The 19,959-nt window shown below is 40.6% G+C and overlaps 1 protein-coding gene across 1 annotated transcript in view; it reads right to left on the bottom strand.

Annotated features, from left to right (window-relative positions):
* The window catches only part of FREM3 (FRAS1 related extracellular matrix 3), a 102,210-nt gene that overhangs the window by 17,089 nt on the left and 65,162 nt on the right, over positions 1-19,959 (bottom strand). The window contains exons 7-19 of the mRNA XM_048509018.1: positions 16,565-16,714; positions 15,050-15,259; positions 13,875-14,072; positions 12,799-12,963; positions 10,385-10,567; positions 9,829-9,959; positions 9,083-9,241; positions 7,887-8,190; positions 6,878-7,009; positions 5,517-5,848; positions 3,099-3,291; positions 1,451-1,555; positions 914-1,041 (exon numbers count right to left, since the gene is read on the bottom strand). Of these exons, the coding sequence (XP_048364975.1) occupies positions 914-1,041; positions 1,451-1,555; positions 3,099-3,291; positions 5,517-5,848; positions 6,878-7,009; positions 7,887-8,190; positions 9,083-9,241; positions 9,829-9,959; positions 10,385-10,567; positions 12,799-12,963; positions 13,875-14,072; positions 15,050-15,259; positions 16,565-16,714 (2,390 nt within the window). The remainder of the gene's footprint in view (positions 1-913; positions 1,042-1,450; positions 1,556-3,098; positions 3,292-5,516; positions 5,849-6,877; positions 7,010-7,886; positions 8,191-9,082; positions 9,242-9,828; positions 9,960-10,384; positions 10,568-12,798; positions 12,964-13,874; positions 14,073-15,049; positions 15,260-16,564; positions 16,715-19,959) is intronic.

Here is a 19,959-nt window from a genome sequence, read left to right as displayed (position 1 = left end):
GAAGCCCGTGGCGCGGCCCAGCCGGCCACGGGCAGTTGGTGCGCTCGTCCTGCTGCCTGCAGGGCGGGCAAGGATGGGGCCAGTGGCTTAGCTCGTGGAGCCACAGTGCAAGGGTAGAAGAGCCGCATGCGGCTCTCAAACCGCAGGTTCCCTACCCCTGGTCTAAATAAAACTCCAATTCTCCAACTCCACCAATCCAGAAGTAAATTATTCAGAGATTAGCTTGAAGGTGGCTGTTTCCTTTCAACACCTTAAGAAGAACCATTGAGACTTTCCTTCTCACCATAAGGATCACGGACAACAGAAGCTGTCGCTTGAAATCAGCGGAGAGACAGTTTTTAAATCTAAATCTTCCACAATATGGACACGCTTCAAAAACATAACTTTTTTCCAGAATGGATCATATGAAGTATTTCATATTCTTTGAAAGATGATAAATGTTTTTGTTAGCAATGCGTTAGCAAAGCCATCTTTTATGTTTTAGTTCACACTTAGGAGGAACCACGCACTTCCTTCAATACCATTCAAAGGTTCCCTTTCCTGAAGGTTGAGTGACCAATGTATATATTTTAATATAATCTCCTAAAAATCAGGTGACAAATCATCCATAAAACTTTAACAGGCTGACAGCCCATGTGAAGTCACCTTGTAATGGCTTTACCCATCATCAAAAGGTGATGTGTAAATCAGGCAGAACTTTCTTCCAGATGACTGGATGCTGCGCTGAGTTTCAGTATGGAGGGCTGATCTTCACAAACCTGGTCAACCATGGGTGGTCTTAACAAAACACACCGGCAGCTGTGCTGGTCTTGGGCAAGTCATAATCCCTCTGTTTTAACTAATCACAATAAATGTCAATTGTTAACCATTTTGAATATTAAAAAGCACTACAAAATTACACATCTACACTTACAGCATAATCTGAAATGAACTTCCATTGCTGCATAGGCTGGTGGAAAGTTTGCTCACTTTGAGAAAGGCTCAGTGTGAACGTGAGGCCGGGGTGATCGGCAGACATCACCACTGAAGACAGAGATGTACCTGTCAAAGCAACAAGCACAATTTATCAAGGGATGAGCAGTATGTGAAGCACTCTGGACACATAAAAGCAATGTACAAATGCTATCTTGAAATATTTACAACAACCCTGTGAGGGCATTAGCCCAGTACTGTGGGATGGGCGAGATGAGACCACCTTGCCTCAGGCTACCTAGTGAGTTCAGGAACCATGCTGGGGAATTCCTGATTTGAAACTCAGGCTTCCTTAACCACTACAATAGTAACAGTGCTTCAACAGATGTTATCCAACACATAGCAAAACTGTTTCCATAAAGAAATATCTATTTCTTCATCTGCGCAGAGTTTCATCAAGTCTGCTATCAAGAACCAACAGTGCTACTGAGTACCGTCACTTTCTGGAAGTACACAATTAAAAACTTGGTTTTTATACCTGGGTGGGACATTACAAATTGTCCCCTGAACCGAATCTCAGTCCTGAAATACACTACCAGACGTCCTTCATCATTGAGTTGCATACTGGTGGGGTAGAGAGAACCTAGGTGCAAATAATAATTACCGTTATTATTCAAGAAGCATTTGAATATTTTTGCTACCGTATATACTTGTGTATAAGTCGACCCGCATATAAGTCGAGGCACCTAATTTTACCACAAAAAACTGGGAAAACTTATTGGCTTGTGCATAAGTCGAGGGTGGGAAATGCAGCAGCTACTGGTAAATTTCAAAAATAAAAGTAGATACCAATAAAATTACATTAATTGAGGCATCAGTACGTTAAATGTTTTTGAATATTTATTTCAAAGATAAACAGTAAACTAGTTCTGTAAGTGGAAAAGGGAGTCAACAAAAACAATATGGTCTCAACAATAACTTTAAAAATACAAAAACCTTAGCTCAACCAGCAACCAAGCTAAAACACAAGAGTTAAAATCCTTCAAAACTGGTTTTTGGTCAGGGGAGGAATGTTTATGTTAGCAGTACCAACATTTCAGACCCTCCTGATGATACCAGCCAGGGTTGGTGAAGTTTGGTTCAGGGGTCCAAAGTTATGGACCCTCAAAAGGGTAGCCCCATCTACTATTGGAAACAATGGGGGATGGGGGTCCATAACTTTGGACCCCCTAAACCAAACATCACCAAACCTGGCTGGTATCAGCAAGAGATTATCCTGATGAAACCACCCAGGTTTGGTGAAGTCTGGTTCAAGGGGTCCAAAGTTATGGACCATCAAAATGTAGCCCCATCTACTATTAGCTCCCATTGGAAACAATGGGGGCACCCTCTTTGGGGGTCCATAACTTTGGACCCCTTGAACCAAACTTTACCAAACTTGGCTGGTATCATCAGGAGTGTCACCTGATGATATCCTGAAATTTTGGTGCTGCTAGCCTAAAAACGACAAAGTAAAAACCCTAAAATATTTTTTAAAATACAGCTGACTTGTGTATAAGTCGAGGCAGGCTTTTTCAGCACAAAAAATGTGCTGGAAAACTCGACTTATACACGAGTATATACGGTATTTGCAGTATTTTGAAGTGTGTGCTGCTGCATCTGAAGTTGCTACTTGTTAGTTAGACTGCATCTGTGTAATAGAAACTGATGCAATGCTGTAGCCATGTGGATACAATATTAATTTAGTTTATTTATCCAAAGGAACCTTCATAGGCACTTCGGAAGCCGCTGGAGGTAGCCCAGGAGGAGGTAGCCGAACACTCTGCAAGGCCAAAATAGCTTGACCCACCCCAAGAACTATGCAGTATGAAGCATGCACAACTGAGATTGTCATCAGGGGAGTTTTGCCTATCAAAATAGCAGAGATTCTTGTTACTTTTGTCTCGAACAGACTCCACTGTTGACTGAATTGACGGAGGGGGGGGGATGTTTTCCTGAGGTAACCTTAACAGCATATTAGAAAACAGGGTGATGTAAAAGCAGCATCACTGCTGCTTAAAAAAAATATCAGGCACCTGTTTGTTCTAAAGGAGAGGTACTGCCTTACTTCAGTTACCCAACATGCATCCTGTTTTCTTCAAACAGCAAGTTAAGGAGCAATTTCAAAGTAAAAGAGGAAGACTCACCTTGGAGTTCTGATTCTGGGGGGCTCCCAATGCCATCCCTCCATAGAATGGCAGTGTCATACACAAAGGTGAGTCTCAATTCAGACTGCAGATCAAAATGCTGCCAGCCACCTACTGCAGCAGGTGAATGGAAGACATAGGAGACGTAGAGGGGCACTCTCAGAGTTACGTATGACTGCACCAGATTTAACACCTGCAATGCATAATGGCATTTGGTGATGCTACATTCAAACTGTATCTGGAAGAATTAATTTCACAGCAATTCTAGGAATGGTATCAAATCTCATCCTCATTTGAATTATTTTCAATTTGACAGAATAGTTTTTTGGGTTTTTTGGTACATGTTGGTTCCTGAACAAATTTTACTAGCTGTAGTTAGAATTCTTCTTGAGGCCTTACAAAAAGAGTTACAGCTTGTGTTGAAGAGTGAGAGAATGAAACGCAGACCAAATCCAGGCAGGCACTCCTCAGGCTTTGAAGACACAACTCTGGCAAAGGACAAGACATCCTAAAATTGACTTGACAGTCATTCCAAATTGTGTGGCAATCTGGGGTTACAGCGAAGGCTCTATTATAGGATTAAGTAGATAATAACAAATCTCGCATTCATTCCGTGACCTCCGGTGCATTTCATTCCAACTTTCTGGAAGTGAAAGGGTATTGACTAAGCTCTTGTTTGCCAAAAGCTGCTTTCCAAACATAACAATGCAGATGGTTCCTGGGAGCTGCATCTAAGCCCCATTTCCCCTTCATTTAGTTGCAGAACTGATTGCAAAGTATGTGGGAATTTAACATACAGGCCACATCCAAACTGCACAACCTCCTACTTAGAGATGTTTAAGAATCCAGACAATGACCATCACCCAACCTTGAAAGCAGTTCTTTGGTTTGTCCCTTATTCACATCGAACTCCAGGGCCAGCCGGTCCCAGCTTGCAATATTATAAACTAGAATCTGAATTTCTACGTCTCGCCCCTGTGTCAAGTGTTAAAAATGTACACACAGCCAGCTGCCCAGAGTTTGCTGCAGGGGGGCAAGTGATGGTTAAAATCTCACCATGTAAACTTGTGAAGTTTCAGTTGCCACTCTTCTTTTTTTAAAAAAAAATGTGGTATCTGCACTTTTGGCAAACCAACAACATTGGCATTTCAGTTTTAGGGTTTTTTTTAACGCCTCTTGATTTTTAAAGAATTTTGGACTTTCACAGAAAGTTCCATCCAACCCCTGGACCGCATATGATGCTACTTTACATTGAATCAAACATCTGGTTCATCAAAATCAATAACATTAAATAATAATAATAACAACAACAACAACAATAATAATACAGGGAAAGTAATGGAAAATGAGAAGGTCAAGATCCTGTGGGACTTTCGAATCCAAACGGACAAAGTGTTGAAACACAATACACCAGACATCACCGTGATCGAGGACAAGAAAGTGAGCATCATCGACATAGCAGTCCCCGGTGACAGCAGGGTCATTGAAAAAGAACACGAGAAGGTAACTAGATACCACGATTTGAATCTCGAGCTTCAGCGTCTATGGCACAAACCAGCTGAGGTCGCCCCAGTGGTAACCGGCACGCTGGGTGCCATCCCGAAAACACTAGGGCAGCACTTGAAACATCTTCGAATTGACAAAATTAACATTGGTCAAATTCAGAAGGCAGCCCTGCTGGGATCCGCACGAATACTATGCCGATACATTACAACTTCCTAGGCCTCTGGGTGAGGCTCGAATTGTAATGAAGGCCAACAACCAGCTAAAGATCTGGCAGCTGTGAAATCTACAATAATAACAACACCACTATCTATTTAGATTGGCAGTGGCTCTCCAAGGTCTCAAGCTGAGGCTTTCCCCTACTACCTGATCCTTTTAACTGGAGATGCATGCCAATTTAGGACCCGCATGCCAAGCAGATGTTCAACCATTGAGTCCCACACTTTGTGTACCTTTTGATCGACCTAATGGGACCATACTAAGGAAATAAGACATATGATGTTGCAGTCATATATTTATTGCAAGGAAAATATATTACTGTATGAAGCCACAATCCCAAAAACTCTTTTACTTGTACGTCGATGGCACACAAATGGCCTTTTTGCTAGCCATTTTTAAAGCAGCCTGTGTTTGTGTGTGCTTTACATGAGAAATTTTAGAGAAGCGTGAAAAGAAGCAAAGGAAAAAATGCATTAGACACCTACGTGATTCAGCATACACCCTTCTGAGCTTTAAGTTATATTAAACAATGAGCACTCAGTGGGCACTGCATTTTACTCCCAGTAATCTTTTGATTAATTTAATCGCATATAATCGCATAATGAGAGAGAACTGCTTCTATGAACTTCTGGGCATGTAAATACAGCCTTGCTTTCTTTTATTGGAGTCTGATTGCTTCTCATTCATGGGACATACCTGACCATCTGTGCCAATGGAGCCACTGCAGTCAGTCAGCAGCTCGGACATGTCATAGTAGCTGTTGAACTCCCACAGGCAGGCCTCCAGATTCAGGTTACGGTAGAAACGCAAAGTCTTAGCAGACCGTACAGTGCTGCTATACTGGTAGGGTGAAGTTTCTCCAATCACTTCTGGGTTCTTGGTGTTCTCTATGATGAAGCCATAGTTTGTCTGGATCTCATTATAATCCAAGAGGTTGGAGCATTTGTGGTTGCCTACTCGAGTGCCATCAGGACTGAGTGTCAGTTCGAAGTTCGTCAAAGGTCTGGTTGAGATAACTGGCAACATTCCTGAAAGCACACAATCAGTTCAGTTTAGTGCAATAACAACAATAACCAGTTGGCACCAATACTGTGCTTTCAGATCAATTTATGTATCAGTAATCCTTACAACACTGGGTGGAGTGGGACAATGCTGAGGAGAAAACTGCAGACTGCCTAAGACAGGGTTCTGCAACCTGCTTCTCTCCAGATGTTTGTGGACTACAATTCTCATCAGCCCCTGCCATCATGGCCAATCGGCAGGGGCTGATGGGATTTGTAGTCCATTAACATCTGCAACACAGGTTGCAGACCCCTGGCCTAAGACTACCAACAAGTTCATGGCTGAGGTGACATCTGAAGGGGGTTATTTTCCGGACCTCTGTTTATCCCACCCAAAATAGGACCTCACTGTGCATCTGAAAACACCCATGTTCTTGGGCTTCAGATGACTCCTTTGAATAGCACAATAATGGATTTGGATCTGCCACAGGAATGGAGAATTGTCAGGTCATCCCCCTTCCATCAGCAAGATTCAACCATTATCTTTATACAAAACCCCATTCACTAAACAATTATGTAACCCCACATGTGATGTTAGTTTGCTGAGAGCAAAACAACATAGTCTTGTGGTACCTTAATTACAATTTTTTAAATGTAATAAACTTACCCTACCACATTTGATCCTGCAGCTGATAAAATGGGCTCTGGCTCACAAATGCTTTTGCCTCAATAAATGGGGGAAGCCTTTACAGTGTCACAAAACTCTGTTTTCAGCAATATATGTATTCAATTAATTTTATATCGCTCTTGAGACCAGGGTTCAAAAACAAACAACCAGCAATCAATAAAATCAGAATGTATGCAAGTAACAAATTCGTGGAAGATCAAAGCACATTCTGCTCCTGATTCTATGCTGCTGAAAGAAGTGAGAACAACAGATTCACAGAAACAGCTGATATATGTTAAAAACGGTGTTTGAACTGGCTTCTCTTCTGTTTTTCTCTGAATCAGTGTAACTGTGCAAAATGTAATCAAAGATGCATGCCCAGCACTTACCGTCCATGTGAGGCATTGTAACTGTTAATTTGATCAGATTGGGGTAGTCAGGATCATTGGGACCTGTGTAGCGTATTTTCGCTGAGAAAGGCTCTGCTCCCACGGTTCCTTGTATGCGAGGCTGGCAAAGACCTACAGGAAAAAACAACCCCATTGTGAATGGCAACAATTAAAACGTTATGCCAATAAAGGCGTGATTGATTGATTGATTGATTGCAACAATTAAAACAAAGGCAAGCCATTCTGGTGTGCCTTTCTTTGGAGGAACTGAAAAATCACCTGAAAGTCCAGGTCATCCTATGCTTTATGCTCCTCACATGATAGTGTAGCCAACTCTGATACACTATGATAGAATTCCCTCCCTACACTACGATAGAATTCCCTCCCTAGGATATTCATCTTTCCTCTTCTATTATTGTACTCTGCTAGCAAGTGGTGAAGACTTTCCTGTTTTGTTTGGCATTTCTTCTCTGATCCTCCTTCCCATTTACATGTTGTTATTTTTAACTGTTTTGGTATTTTTAAAGCATGTTTTAATGTTTTCATTGCATTGCCACTTTGGGAATCCTCTGATAGGTGGAAAGGCAGCATAAAAATGTTTTAAATGAACAAAAATAGATGTTGCCTCAGTTTATATGAAACATTATTGACAGAACCACTTTCACCCATCCAAAGACAAGGGTACCCCCAGTCCAGTGGTGGGATTCAAATAATTTAACAACTGGTTGTGTACAAGCAGCATTTTAACAACTGGTTCTGCCGAAGTGGTGTGAACCTGCTGAATCCCACCACTGCCCCAGGCCAACAACAGGGAAAAGGAAACATATACGACCTCCTTAGCAAGAGTGCAGGTATAGTAGGCACTACAAATGTCAAAGGATATCTCCAAGGTCAGTTAAGTTATTTGGAATTTGCTACACACTTTTTCACAGAAAGATTAAAGTGCATCAGTTGTGGGGTAGCAGAAGAGAAAATAGTGTGCTTCCACAATAGAAATGTTGCCCCTTACCTTCTTCCTTGTTAACTGTGTGAATCAGGCTCAGCAATTCTAAACCCACATCTCCATTGGCATTGACAGCACGGGCTGCACACTGAATCCTTGAACCAGCTTGGAAGTATATAGAGTCTAAAGCAATCGATTTGGTGCTGGTGAAGAAAGTGTTGGAGTCTACGTCACGCATAGGGCTAGTAACACCATCACTGCTGCTTGGAGCACTGACAAGCCAGCGATACAAAGTCAGTGTATCGTTGATGTTTTCAGCAGCACAGATAGATCCAGTCTTGTCATAGTCTGAGTATTTGGGATTACACGCCTGTTGTTTGATAGATACACACAATATTACTATAGCTCAGTCTGATTCAGTTATGTCAAAAACTGAGAACAATTTAATTTTGTGGACACTGATTTTTACTGAGAAATTAAGTAAATGAAGTATTAATTCAGATATTTAATTAATTTTTTTTAAACAGGTATGTCAAAAGCGTCTTGAGTTTGCCACAGACTCATGACAGTTAATGGTATATGATTGACCAAAACAGGCTTGAGGATTTATTTTTACCATTTAAGCAAATTCAGCAAATTCTCAAATTATACTCTTGGAAAGATAATTGTGAATAGTTTACCCGGAAATGAACCCTGGGAAAATATTTACCTCATAGAAAAAAATTAAATGGTTTTGATAACATGTGAGTTTCACATAATTCGATACATAAGATAACCACACATCCCCCAAAACCTTGAATTTTTCAGGTGTCGGTTATATGGCACTTATCTTTCTGACTTTAATTAGACGGGTTTTTAACTTTTGACTTGTCAGAGAGGTCCCAGCCTGGTCAAATGTTATGTCAAGTAAGACCTGGGAAATGCAAGACTTAAAGCCCAATCCAGGTGCTCCAATGGCCAGGAATAGTGCTGCTGCCCTCCAGAGGGCTTCTAGGCTGCACAGGAAGGCAGTAAGCACACACAAAAAATCTCTGGCCACCCGAAAGACCTCCATAGGGTAAAACAGACTTACTCCACTCTTTTTGGTGGCGTAAGTAAAATCATAATCATAAAACTGGACACCTAATTCTTGGTAATGAGTTCTTCAACTTTCTGTCTTAAACTTCGTGCTAGATTGCAGATCCAATAACATTCACTTTTCAACTAGAAGGAGACAATGGAAATTATACATCTGAAGAAGAATTAGTAGGAACAGGTCGTACCGTTACACACACAACAGGATAGCCAGTTGGAGGCTGAGGGTTTCCCTTGCTTTTAGCAGTGTCATCGTACAGAAGGAGAGAGACAACCTGAGGCACAGCTGGGAAAGTCACATCTGCCACACTGTCCATTTCTTCAATATACACAATGGCTTTGTTCATCTGCATTGAAGGACAGAAAAATCTGAAAGTGAAAGGAAATCCAAAAGCGTTCTTCTATATGAGGCTCTCCTGTATAAAATACCTCTTTTATAACAAAGTAGATTTTTAGGTTGCTTTATGCACAAATATTATCAGAATACAAAACTGTAGACTTAAGAATGTGTCCAAAAACAGTCTACAAAACTGTAGACTGCAGATGTGTCCAAAAACAGCAATGCTATCAGGAAACCAAGGATAAACAAATCATGTGTGAAACTGCCTTGTACAACATATAGAACATATCTGGGAACATGAATGCATGGATCGGAAGTATTTGCTGACCCCATTGCCTAACTTCCAGAAATTCAAAGCCCAAGAGAATAGTGTGTACATATGTAGGCTTGTGGGCAAGAACCTTGTGCAGGCCTCTGATCATTTGCATAGTTTAGGCATCCACAGATTTTACAAAGACTTTTAGATAAACATACAAAGACAAGGTCAACGTCACTCTGGATCTATTTAGGCAAATCCAAAAATAAATGTTATTTGGCAGCTTTTGTTTTTGGATTCCACCAGCATTCACAGTGAACAGCAGTACCAGTTTTTACCTGTGTCTCAGCTACCATATTTTCATCAGGTTTCAGGTGTACTGTAAACGCTTCTCTCATTTCTCTCACTCCATCATACAAAACTTCAACTTCAACAAAGTGCTCTTTTTCTCCTTCTTTGAATTCAATATCTGAAATAGAGTAGGCTTCATTTTAAAAAATGACACTCTTTTTCTCCATCCACAGGAGACTTCAGAAGAAATCCAAAGAGCAGCAACAGACTTCGTTTTTTACATTTGGTGCCAAACTTACCATTGGGATCTAACAGGTAAAAAGACAAATTCAAAATTTAAAAAAAAAATTACAGTAAAGTGTGGTTGTTGTTGACCTCAAATGTTGTACCTTGTTGACCTCAAATGGCAACTACCATTTTTTTAAAAATTGACGAATATGAAACTTATAAATTCAGGTTATGATTGCAGCTGTTATGTCAGCAGCTAAGATTTTGCTTCTGTAGCTGGTAGTAGTAGCACCCAGCTATTATTCCCTATCTAATTTTATTATGCCAGGCACTGGTACTTTCCACTGTTTTCTAACATTCACAGAATTGTCTTACCTTCAGACATTGGATTATAGTCTTCTCCAGAGACAGCTGAACCATCTTTTGTATGAATTCTCACAATAGAAACCTTGGAACTGTCACCCAGACGTAAGACAGGGATCTTCACTACTGCAATCTCTCCAGCCTCTTGAGGTTCTTGAATGTTGTATTTGCTTTCAGAGAACTTAATCACTGGTTCTGTAGGAGAACTTAAAAGTCATTCTCTGCTCTTTGACAAGAAAGCAGTTTGTAGTCTTTGTTTAGCGTAAAAGTATGTGGAATTATTCAGGGAATTTCAGACAGGGAGAATACAGTATTACGTTTCTTAATCCAAAAATTAATGTGTTTCTTAATTTAGAAATTGATAATCTATTAATCTTTCTGTTGGCTGTATAAAAGCCACAAATGGATCAGAAGCTTGTAACCAATCATTCAAGGCACAAATGCAACCTATTACAGTACAATGCAAAGTGTATACAAAAAAAATCTGACAGTTAAAAAAAAGAAAACAAACTTAAACTTAGGCTAATAAACTGTGTACCTGAATCTTTATAACTGTAATGCACAGGTGACACAAACTTCAGAAAATGCTGCTGTGAGGTTATTGTGCTGGGAACATGGCTGCTTACTGATGCAACCTACCCTGTTTCTCCAAAAATAAGACATCCCTTGAGAATAAGACATAGTAGAGGTTTGCTGAAGTGCTAAATATAAAACATCCCACGAAAGTAAGAGGTAGCAAAGTTTTTGTTTGGAAGCATGCTCATCGAACAGAACACCAGAGCATGCAGCTGTGGAGCGGAAAAATAAGACATCCCCTGAAAATAAGACATAGTGCATCTTTGGGAGCAAAAATTAATATAAGACACTGTCTTATTTTTGGAGAAACACGGTACTCTTTGTTGCCAGAATAAAAGGCAAGGAAAACCTTAGTAGGAATATTCCTGAAGTTTCACAACTTCAAGAATTAAAAAGTACTGTGAATTAACTTATAAAATAAAATATTCTGGAAAAAATTAATATGATTCCACTTTGATCCTGCTAAGGGACACACAGGTCATGCTGTCATTATACTCTGCTGTACAGCCACTAAGTATTGACACAATTGTTGTTGTTCATAATTCGTTTTATATCCCACACCTCCCCTTGCGGACTCAGAGCAGCAGCAAATAAAATGTATACAGACCTTGCTTCTCAGGTCACTTTGGCCCACTCCGCATGGGCCAATAAACATGGGTTTAGAATGGGAAAAAACCTGTTGGGGGGCATTTCGCAGATCCCACACCTAAAGTGAGTCTGTCCCATGTTATTTCCCCCAAACCAGGTTTTTTGAGAATTGCACTATTCGCAAGTCTTTTGAAAAAGCCACTTGCGAGCAAATGGGCAGGCAGGAGGTGCTTTATTCGCCTCCGCTTTCCTTTTTAAAAAAATGTTGCTGCTTACATCTGCATAGCCACACAGGTGCAGATGGTCGTATCATGGTATTATGAGACGTCAGCATGGCTGTGGGGGTTCATTTGTGCATGAATGATTAGCTATGCATCAGTGGGAGGTAAATAAAAAAAATAGACACGCCTCCGTGAGAGCAACCCGCATTGTTTCAGTGGGCTCCAATTGCAGCATGAACAAATGCATGTCAACACGAAAACAGGAAAATGAGGTACTTCATCCCGACTGCAACCTGCTGTGTGGAGTGGGCCCCGAAGTCATGAACTAGGAATTCTATGTAGAAAGAAGTGTTTAGATAGTTCGATGTAAGGCTCTCTAATTAAAAAAAAACATTGAAAGTGATGCTGTTTTGGTGGGGGGGGCATCCACCCTGAAACAGCATCACTTTTAATGCTGTTTAGACTAGAAAGCCCAGATTCTCCTTTTAAATCCACTTTAAAGGGAGACTCTGGGCTCCCTAGTCTAAACAACATTGAAAGTGATGCTGATGGGCGGGGGGAATCCATCCCAAGGGAATCCATCCCAAAAACAGTATCATTTTCAATGTTGTTTAAACTAGGGAGTCCAGATTCTCCCTTCAAGGTGGATTGAAAAGGAGAATCTGGGCTTTCTAGTCTAAACAATATTGTAAGTGATACTGTTTGGAGGGTGGAGTGGGGAAAAATCCATCCTGAAACAGCATCACTTTCAATGTTGTTTAGACTAGAGAGCCCAGATTTTCCTAGAGAACCCAGGAGTGTCACCTGATGATAGCCTGAAATTTTGGTGCCACTAGCCTAAAAACCACGCCCCCTGCTGGCCGACAAAGTAAAAACACTAAAAATATCAAAAAGTTACGAACGAACCCAAATTTTTCTGCGCCCTCACGTGATCAAATGGTGGGTGCCTGGGACATTTGTCCCCACATGTCCCCGCGGTAGCTACACCTCGGAATGCTACTTCCACAGTGCAAAGAATGCCAAAGTGTCATGTAAACTCACTGTCTTCTTCATCTTTAATCTTCACCAGTGTTTCTTTTTGCTCCCCTATGGAGGCGCCAAACGTAGAAGTGCTTTTTGGTGTTCCAAGCACTAGTCGAAACTCTTCCTCCTCTTCATAGATGGCATCATCTTCTAGGATCACCACACAAGGCATCTCAATTTCTCCTATCAGAGAAAAAAAAAACAGCTGAAAAAAATGTTGGTAATGCCTACAATTTAATTCCAACATCCAAATTACAAATTCAATACATAGCAATGCTGTTACTATTGAATGTATACCTGGGGTTGCCGGACTATGGATGGAATAATCTATTTTTAGCATTTGTGGCTGGCATCTTCAGAAGTGTATCACAGAGAGAAGTGTGCTACACACTGTGTGCAGTGAGAAGGGAATGTAACATTCCCTTCTCACTGGACACAGTGTGTAGCACACTTCTCTCAGTGATACACCTCTGAACATGCCAGCCACAGGTGAAGGTGAAACGTTAGGAACAAGATCTACCAGACCATGGCCACATAGCCCAGAAAGCCCACAACAACCAGTTTAATTGGAAGATTCAATCTGTCTAAAATCATGGATAGCCCATCAGAGTAGACCATACTGAGCTAGATGGATTAATGCTCCACTAACATTACAAGGCAGCTTTATATATTAAAATCTTCAAAATGTGCGGAATCAAAGTAAGACTTTGATAGATGATGTCTGGAAAATGTTAGCCTGGCTGTGTGCCCACCTCTTTTTTGGACAGAACTACTTTACTATTATGGTATGCACAAGTCAATTCATTAAAATTATCTGGTTTGCCTTTTCATATGCTTTAAAGATAAAATTAATAATGATGGATGAGTGAATAAATGTACTGAAAATAAAACCATAGCTATTAAATACTGACATCTTAATTTAACACTCCTTTGTTAGTGTTTCTACTGCATTTTTTAAAAAAAGTATATTATAATGCCACCCAAAGATTCTCAGCACTCAATTATAAATCAAAATATATCCTTTCATAAAAGGTTCTGAGAATAAAACAGCCTGCTCTCTTGAGAAATTCCTTTGTAAAAAGTGGATATCTCACCTGGGAGGAACACCACGATAGAGTCATCGGTATTTGGTCTCTCCTCATAGTCCATCATGACCTGTGCAGAACTCTGACGAGTATAGCAGCGGACTGTAGATTTATGGTTGACGTCACCACTGCGATAAATTATAGCCACCAGCTGCCCATCTTTTTCATTCACTGTATATAAAGGTTCCTTAAATTGGACTTTTGGTACTACAAAAAAAACAACACCTTAATAGCTGAAACATTTTACTGTAATCTTTCATTCAGATTCACTAATTTTATTCAGATTATGCTAATTACCCAGTAAAAAATTATTTCTGCCTTATATTTAGAATTTTAAAAATAGCATTTGAGTTCATGGCTACAGTTACAGAATAAGCTACTGTATATGAAAGAAGTGCTAACTAAAATTCAAAAAGTCAGAAAGAAGGAGAAATGTTTAGATGTACCCACTATTTTCAAAATCAGACCGTTTCCACTAAACATTACAGTTTTCTAATCATAGTGAGGTGTACAACCAAAAGTCCAGCTCCATGAAGGTTGGAAGTAGTTGAATACACCTCATTGCCTTTCTACATATAAAACAACCAGAAAAGTACAAATGGTTGGAAGGGACAACTTGAAAAGTACTGAGAATATATTGTCCTGAAAACTACACAAAGAGTCCCTTAAAGTTCTCAAAAGCTGCTGACATGAGTAATGAAGAACTCAACTCATTAAGGACCTTAGCAAGGACCTTAGTATTACACTCTCCTGGGAGCTAAACTCTCCAGATCATGGTTTAAGATGGCATTGCAGATTCATATGGAATTACTGATTGTAAATAGATCAATTTGATTCTACAACTCAAAACCAAAAAGATGAAAAATAGAACAATATCAACCCCTCCTCCATAAAGATCCTAAGAACTGCCAGAGAGAAAGTCAGTGCCTGATGAATTACCCCAGTGGTATGATTCAAATAATTGAACAACTGGTTCCGAAAGGACTCAGTGATGGGATTACAACTGGTTTTCTGAACTAGACAAACAAGTAGCTACCGGTTCTACTGAACCGGTGCGAATAGGCTGAATCCCACCTCTGAATTACCCCAGTGTGTTCACTATGTGCCAGTTATACATTCTAAACAAATGGACTCTGTGTATACACTGAATCAACAGAAATTTAAATATTTCTGTAAGCACTTACAATCAGAGACAGTATCGTTGATGAAGATGGTAGTTTTGCTTGGCTCCCCAAGAACAGCATTCATGGGCATTCGAAGAACAAGTTCAAACTTTTCTGGACCCTCAAGGACAGGCTGTCCTAAATCATCCAAGATGGTGACACGGAAGGTCTGCATATTTACTCCAGGAGCAAAATCAAGGTTTCGGCTAATGCCAACATAATCAACCCCAGCTACACAAAAAGAGAAGCTATTTTATTATTTGTGGGACATGTTCATAAATCAAGACATGTATCTTCTTTTCATTTCAATATAAATTGTTTTGCATGTGTGTTGTAGAATTTATTTTTTATTTTTAAAAAACCTGAATGGCATATACCTAAAAATAAGCATTGGTGGAGTCTGCACAGCATAAATATAACATCTTTAGGATATTATAAAAAGGTCAGTTTTTGGCATTTTGTGTTTCCACAGAACAGTAGAACACAAGTGTTGCCAGTAAAAATGGATCTTTTATCCTACCTGCTGCACAGAGCTCTTGTCAGTTTCACAGTGGCGCACCTCCTTCATTTTGTGTGCTGCAGCAGATTCTTTGTGGAGATTCTCCACAGAGGTTTCCTCCGTTTGCTATTTCGCTGTAAAAAGTAGATCAATAACCTTTGTTTAGCCTAGTGATTCTGGGCACATGTCATTTTCCCTTTTTTTGTTTTGAGAGGGATGTCTGTGAAGCTGCACAACACAAACAGGTGTATATTGCAGCTTCTCTAATCGTACTGCTGTAGCTTTCCAAACATACCCCTCAAAAACAAAAAAAAGGAAAAATAACATGTGCCCAGAATTACTAGGCTAAATAAACTTTATTGATCTACTTTTTACAGTGAAATAGCAAATGGATGAACTGCAAGCAGAGGAAACCATCCAGGGGGAATCTCCACAAAGAATCTACTGCAGCACACAAAATGGCAGGCGTGAGTGATGGAAATGAAAGTACGAGGTTTGGCAGGAGAAATTTCCTAAACTGGAGGTGGTAATCTTATAAATCAGTCCTCCTGTCCTCCATCCCGTTTCCTTTCCCCCATTTCTGTATTTTACCATCCTTTAACCCAGTTCCTCACTGTAGCAGTTTAGGCAAGAAGTTCTCAGAATGATAGGTAGTAATTGTTGAAGTTAAATCAAGATACCTTTAAATAAAAACAACAAAGAGAGAGCTTCAACACTAAACTTAAAACTAAGAGGGAAGATAGAGATTGGGGTTTCACAAGAAGCAGCCAAAACTAACCTCCACCTTTCAAGTAAGAGAAATTCCCTCTCCTTTCCTTCTATGGGTTTTCACAGGATTGCACGTGATGTAGTCTTACAGACAGAGGAATGTTTTAGGGACTATTTATTGAAAACTGGTGTCCACTTTTGCAAAACTGTATAATCTGAACTTTTTGAACAAATGCCCAATCCAAGACTTGGTAAGAACTTTAAAATGGCCTCTGTAGGGGAAAAAGGTAAAGGCTAACATACAGATAGAATGCATCAGGAGCACTCACCTTCTGCAGACATTGGCTCTGTTTTCCTGGAACGCACTGTGACAGTGGCTGCTTTGGTTAAGTCTGTACCAGTTCTCCAAATACGAACTTCTACATAACCAGAACTCTCAGCCACATGGTATTCCGTGTCACCAAAATAAAAAGAAGGTTCTGGATATAGTACACAAAAGGAGAGAACAATACAGCTGTCAGACATTTCTTATACGAGGGGTGATTTCCAGGACTCTATGCAAGAAAATAAACTTTCCAACAAAGACCTGTTATCTGATTATTCGTGTTCTTCATGATCTAGGGCAGGAACTGAAGAATGATGAGGATTTGACTTCATTAGTATCTAAGGTTTATCTTGTAACTGCCAAAGATTTTTAGAGGCCTACAGATCATTATGAAAAGGGAAAATATTCACTTTGCGTTTTGGACATGATAAGATGTACTATCAGGTTTCCTTAGAGGTTCCTTCACATTCAGAAGATAGATTATACTTTTTCCTAATCTATGATTCCTCTTCTCTCCCCCCAAAAAACATTTTACATCCTTTCTTGTTTACAGATATTTTGATTATGATCAAAATATTTTGATTATGATATCCCAAATGCTGTAGTCTGAATACAACCTGCATGGTAAAAACATCTGTTCAACATTATAACATTCCTGCACTTTTATGCTAAAAGGCAGTGGCATAGCGTCAACGGGACGGGGAGGGGGGTGCGCCACCCCAAGTGCCGCTGCAGCAGGGGTGTTCTGGGAACATTACAGGGTGGGTGGCACCGCAGCAGGGACACAGGGCGCACATGTGCCCCAGGGACAGTTCTCCCTTATTCCACCCCTGCTAAAAAGTTTTCTTGGTGCCAAATTTGAATTTCAGCAATTTTAGGGGTTGGATCCAGCTAGACTTTTTCACTCAAGCATGCTTAATTCCATTCTTATTACAGTCGCCATCCCACATGGTTTTTGTCCATAGTTCCTCAGCATAGCCTTTTTGATGACCAGAGAGGAACCCCTTCTCATTTAATGAACAGCTGAAAAGTCGATTGGATCCCACACATGTGTTCCTCAGTTAAGAACATAAGAACATAAGAACATAAGAACAAGCCAGCTGGACCAAAGTCCATCTAGTCCAGCTCTCTGTTACTCGCAGTGGCCCACCAGGTGCCTTTGGGAGCTCACATGTAGGATGTGAACGCAATGGCCTTCTGCGGCTGTTGCTCCCGATCACCTGGTCTGCTAAGGCATTTGCAATCTCAGATCAAGGAGGATCAAGATTGGTAGCCATAAATCGACTTCTCCTCCATAAATCTGTCCAAGCCCCTTTTAAAGCTATCCAGGTTAGTGGCCATCACCACCTCCTGTGGCAGCATATTCCAAACACCAATCACACGTTGCGTGAAGAAGTGTTTCCTTTTATTAGTCCTAATTCTTCCCCAGCATTTTTCAATGAATGCCCCTGGTTCTAGTATTGTGAGAAAGAGAGAAAAGGGTCTCTTTGTCAAGATTTTCTACGGCATGCGTAATTTTGTAGACTTGAATCATTATCCCCTCAGCCACCTCCTCTCCAAACTAAAGAGTCCCAAACGCTGCAGCCTCTCCTCATAGGGAAGGTGCTCCAGTCCCTCAATCATCCTTGTTGCCCTTCTCTGCACTTTTTCTATCTCCTCAATATCCTTTTTGAGATCACGTGACCAGAACTGGACACAGTACTCCAAGTGCGGCTCGCATCTCACTGCTTTATATAAGGGCATGACAATCTTTGCAGTTTTATTATCAATTCCTTTTCTAATGATCCCCAGCATAGAGTTTGCCTTTTTTACAGCTGCCATGCATTGAGTTGACATTCCCATGGAACTATCAACTAAGACGCCTAAATCCCTTTCCTGGTCTGTGACTGATAGAACTGACCCCTGTAGCGTGTATGTGAAGTTTGGATTTTTTGCCCCTATGTGCATCACTTTACATTTTGCTAGATTGAACTGCATTTGCCATTTCTGGGCCCACTCACCTAATTTATCAAGGTCCGCTTGGAGCTCTTCGCAATCCTTTGTGGTTCTCACCACCCTACATAATTTGGTATCATCTGCAAACTTGGCCACCACGCTACCCACCCCTACTTCCAGGTCATTTATGAATAGGTTAAAGAGCACTGGTCCCAAAACGGATCCTTGGGGGACACCACTCCTGACATCTCTCCATATCCCCCTCATCTTTGAGAAATTTCCCTTTCTGAAGGCGAATGTAACTACATTAGTAGTTGCCACTTGTTCACATGCTGAGATACTGAATCTGACAGCATTGTGGTCGCTGTTCCCTATCGGCTCAACAACACTGACTTCCTGCACCAGGTCCTGGGTCCCACATAGAATTAGATCTAGGATCACCTCTCCCCTGGTTGGTTCCACAACCATCTGCTCTAAGCCACAGTCATTTAGCATATCCAGGAATGCTCTCTCCTTACTATGATCTGAACATGCATTTTTCCAGTTTATATGGGGATAGTTAAAATCACCCATTACCACTACATTTTTGTTTTTGTTGGCCTCTCTAATTTCTTTTTCCATCTCGGAATCCTCTTGTGCACTTTGGTCAGGGGGACGATAATATATTCCCAATATTAAACTGTCCTTCACACCTGGTATTGATATCCACAGTGATTCTGTAGGGGAACCAGCTCCCCTTGCATTGTCTATTTTATGTGATACTATGCTCTCTTTGATGAAAAGGGCAACTCCACCCCCAATGCGCCCTGTCCTATCCTTCCTATAGAGCCTGTAGCCTGGTATAACAGCATCCCACTGGTTCTCCTCATTCCACCATGTCTCTGTAATGCCCACTATATCAAAGTCCTCCTTCAAAACTCTGTACTCTAGCTTCCCCATTTTAGGTCGAATGCTTCTACTATTAGCATAGAGACACCTGTATACCCTGTCTCTGTCCTTAACCTGGGATTTATGTGCTTTACCCTCAAGTTCTTCTTTTAATGTATGTAAAACTACACAGAGTTGAGCTAAGACTTAACAGTAAATTATGGTTTGCCACTACACAAATACATCTGAGAGATTGTTGGGTCCTAATCTTATTTTTCACTGTTTATATCCTGCCATTCCAGACCACTATACCCATTCAACATATAACCATACAACATAGACAATAAATAAAAATAAACTAATACAGTAATGAGAGGAAACACAGCCAATTTCAAAAGAAACAGTGGCTCATTCCGCACATGCAGAATAATGCACTTTCAAACTGCTTTCAGTGCTCTTTAAAGCTGTGCGGAATAGCAAAATCCACTTGCAAACCGTTGTGAAAGTGGTTTGAAAATGCATTATTTTGCGTGTGCGGAAGGGGCCAGTGAAACACATCAGGTTAAAAGGCACAGAGCCCTAAATATGACAACTGCT

Source organism: Sphaerodactylus townsendi, linkage group LG10, assembly GCF_021028975.2.
Source record: "Sphaerodactylus townsendi isolate TG3544 linkage group LG10, MPM_Stown_v2.3, whole genome shotgun sequence".
Lineage (NCBI taxonomy): Eukaryota > Metazoa > Chordata > Lepidosauria > Squamata > Sphaerodactylidae > Sphaerodactylus > Sphaerodactylus townsendi.
Note: the sequence above shows the minus strand (reverse complement) of the source record. Positions and strands in the feature narration are given on the sequence as shown.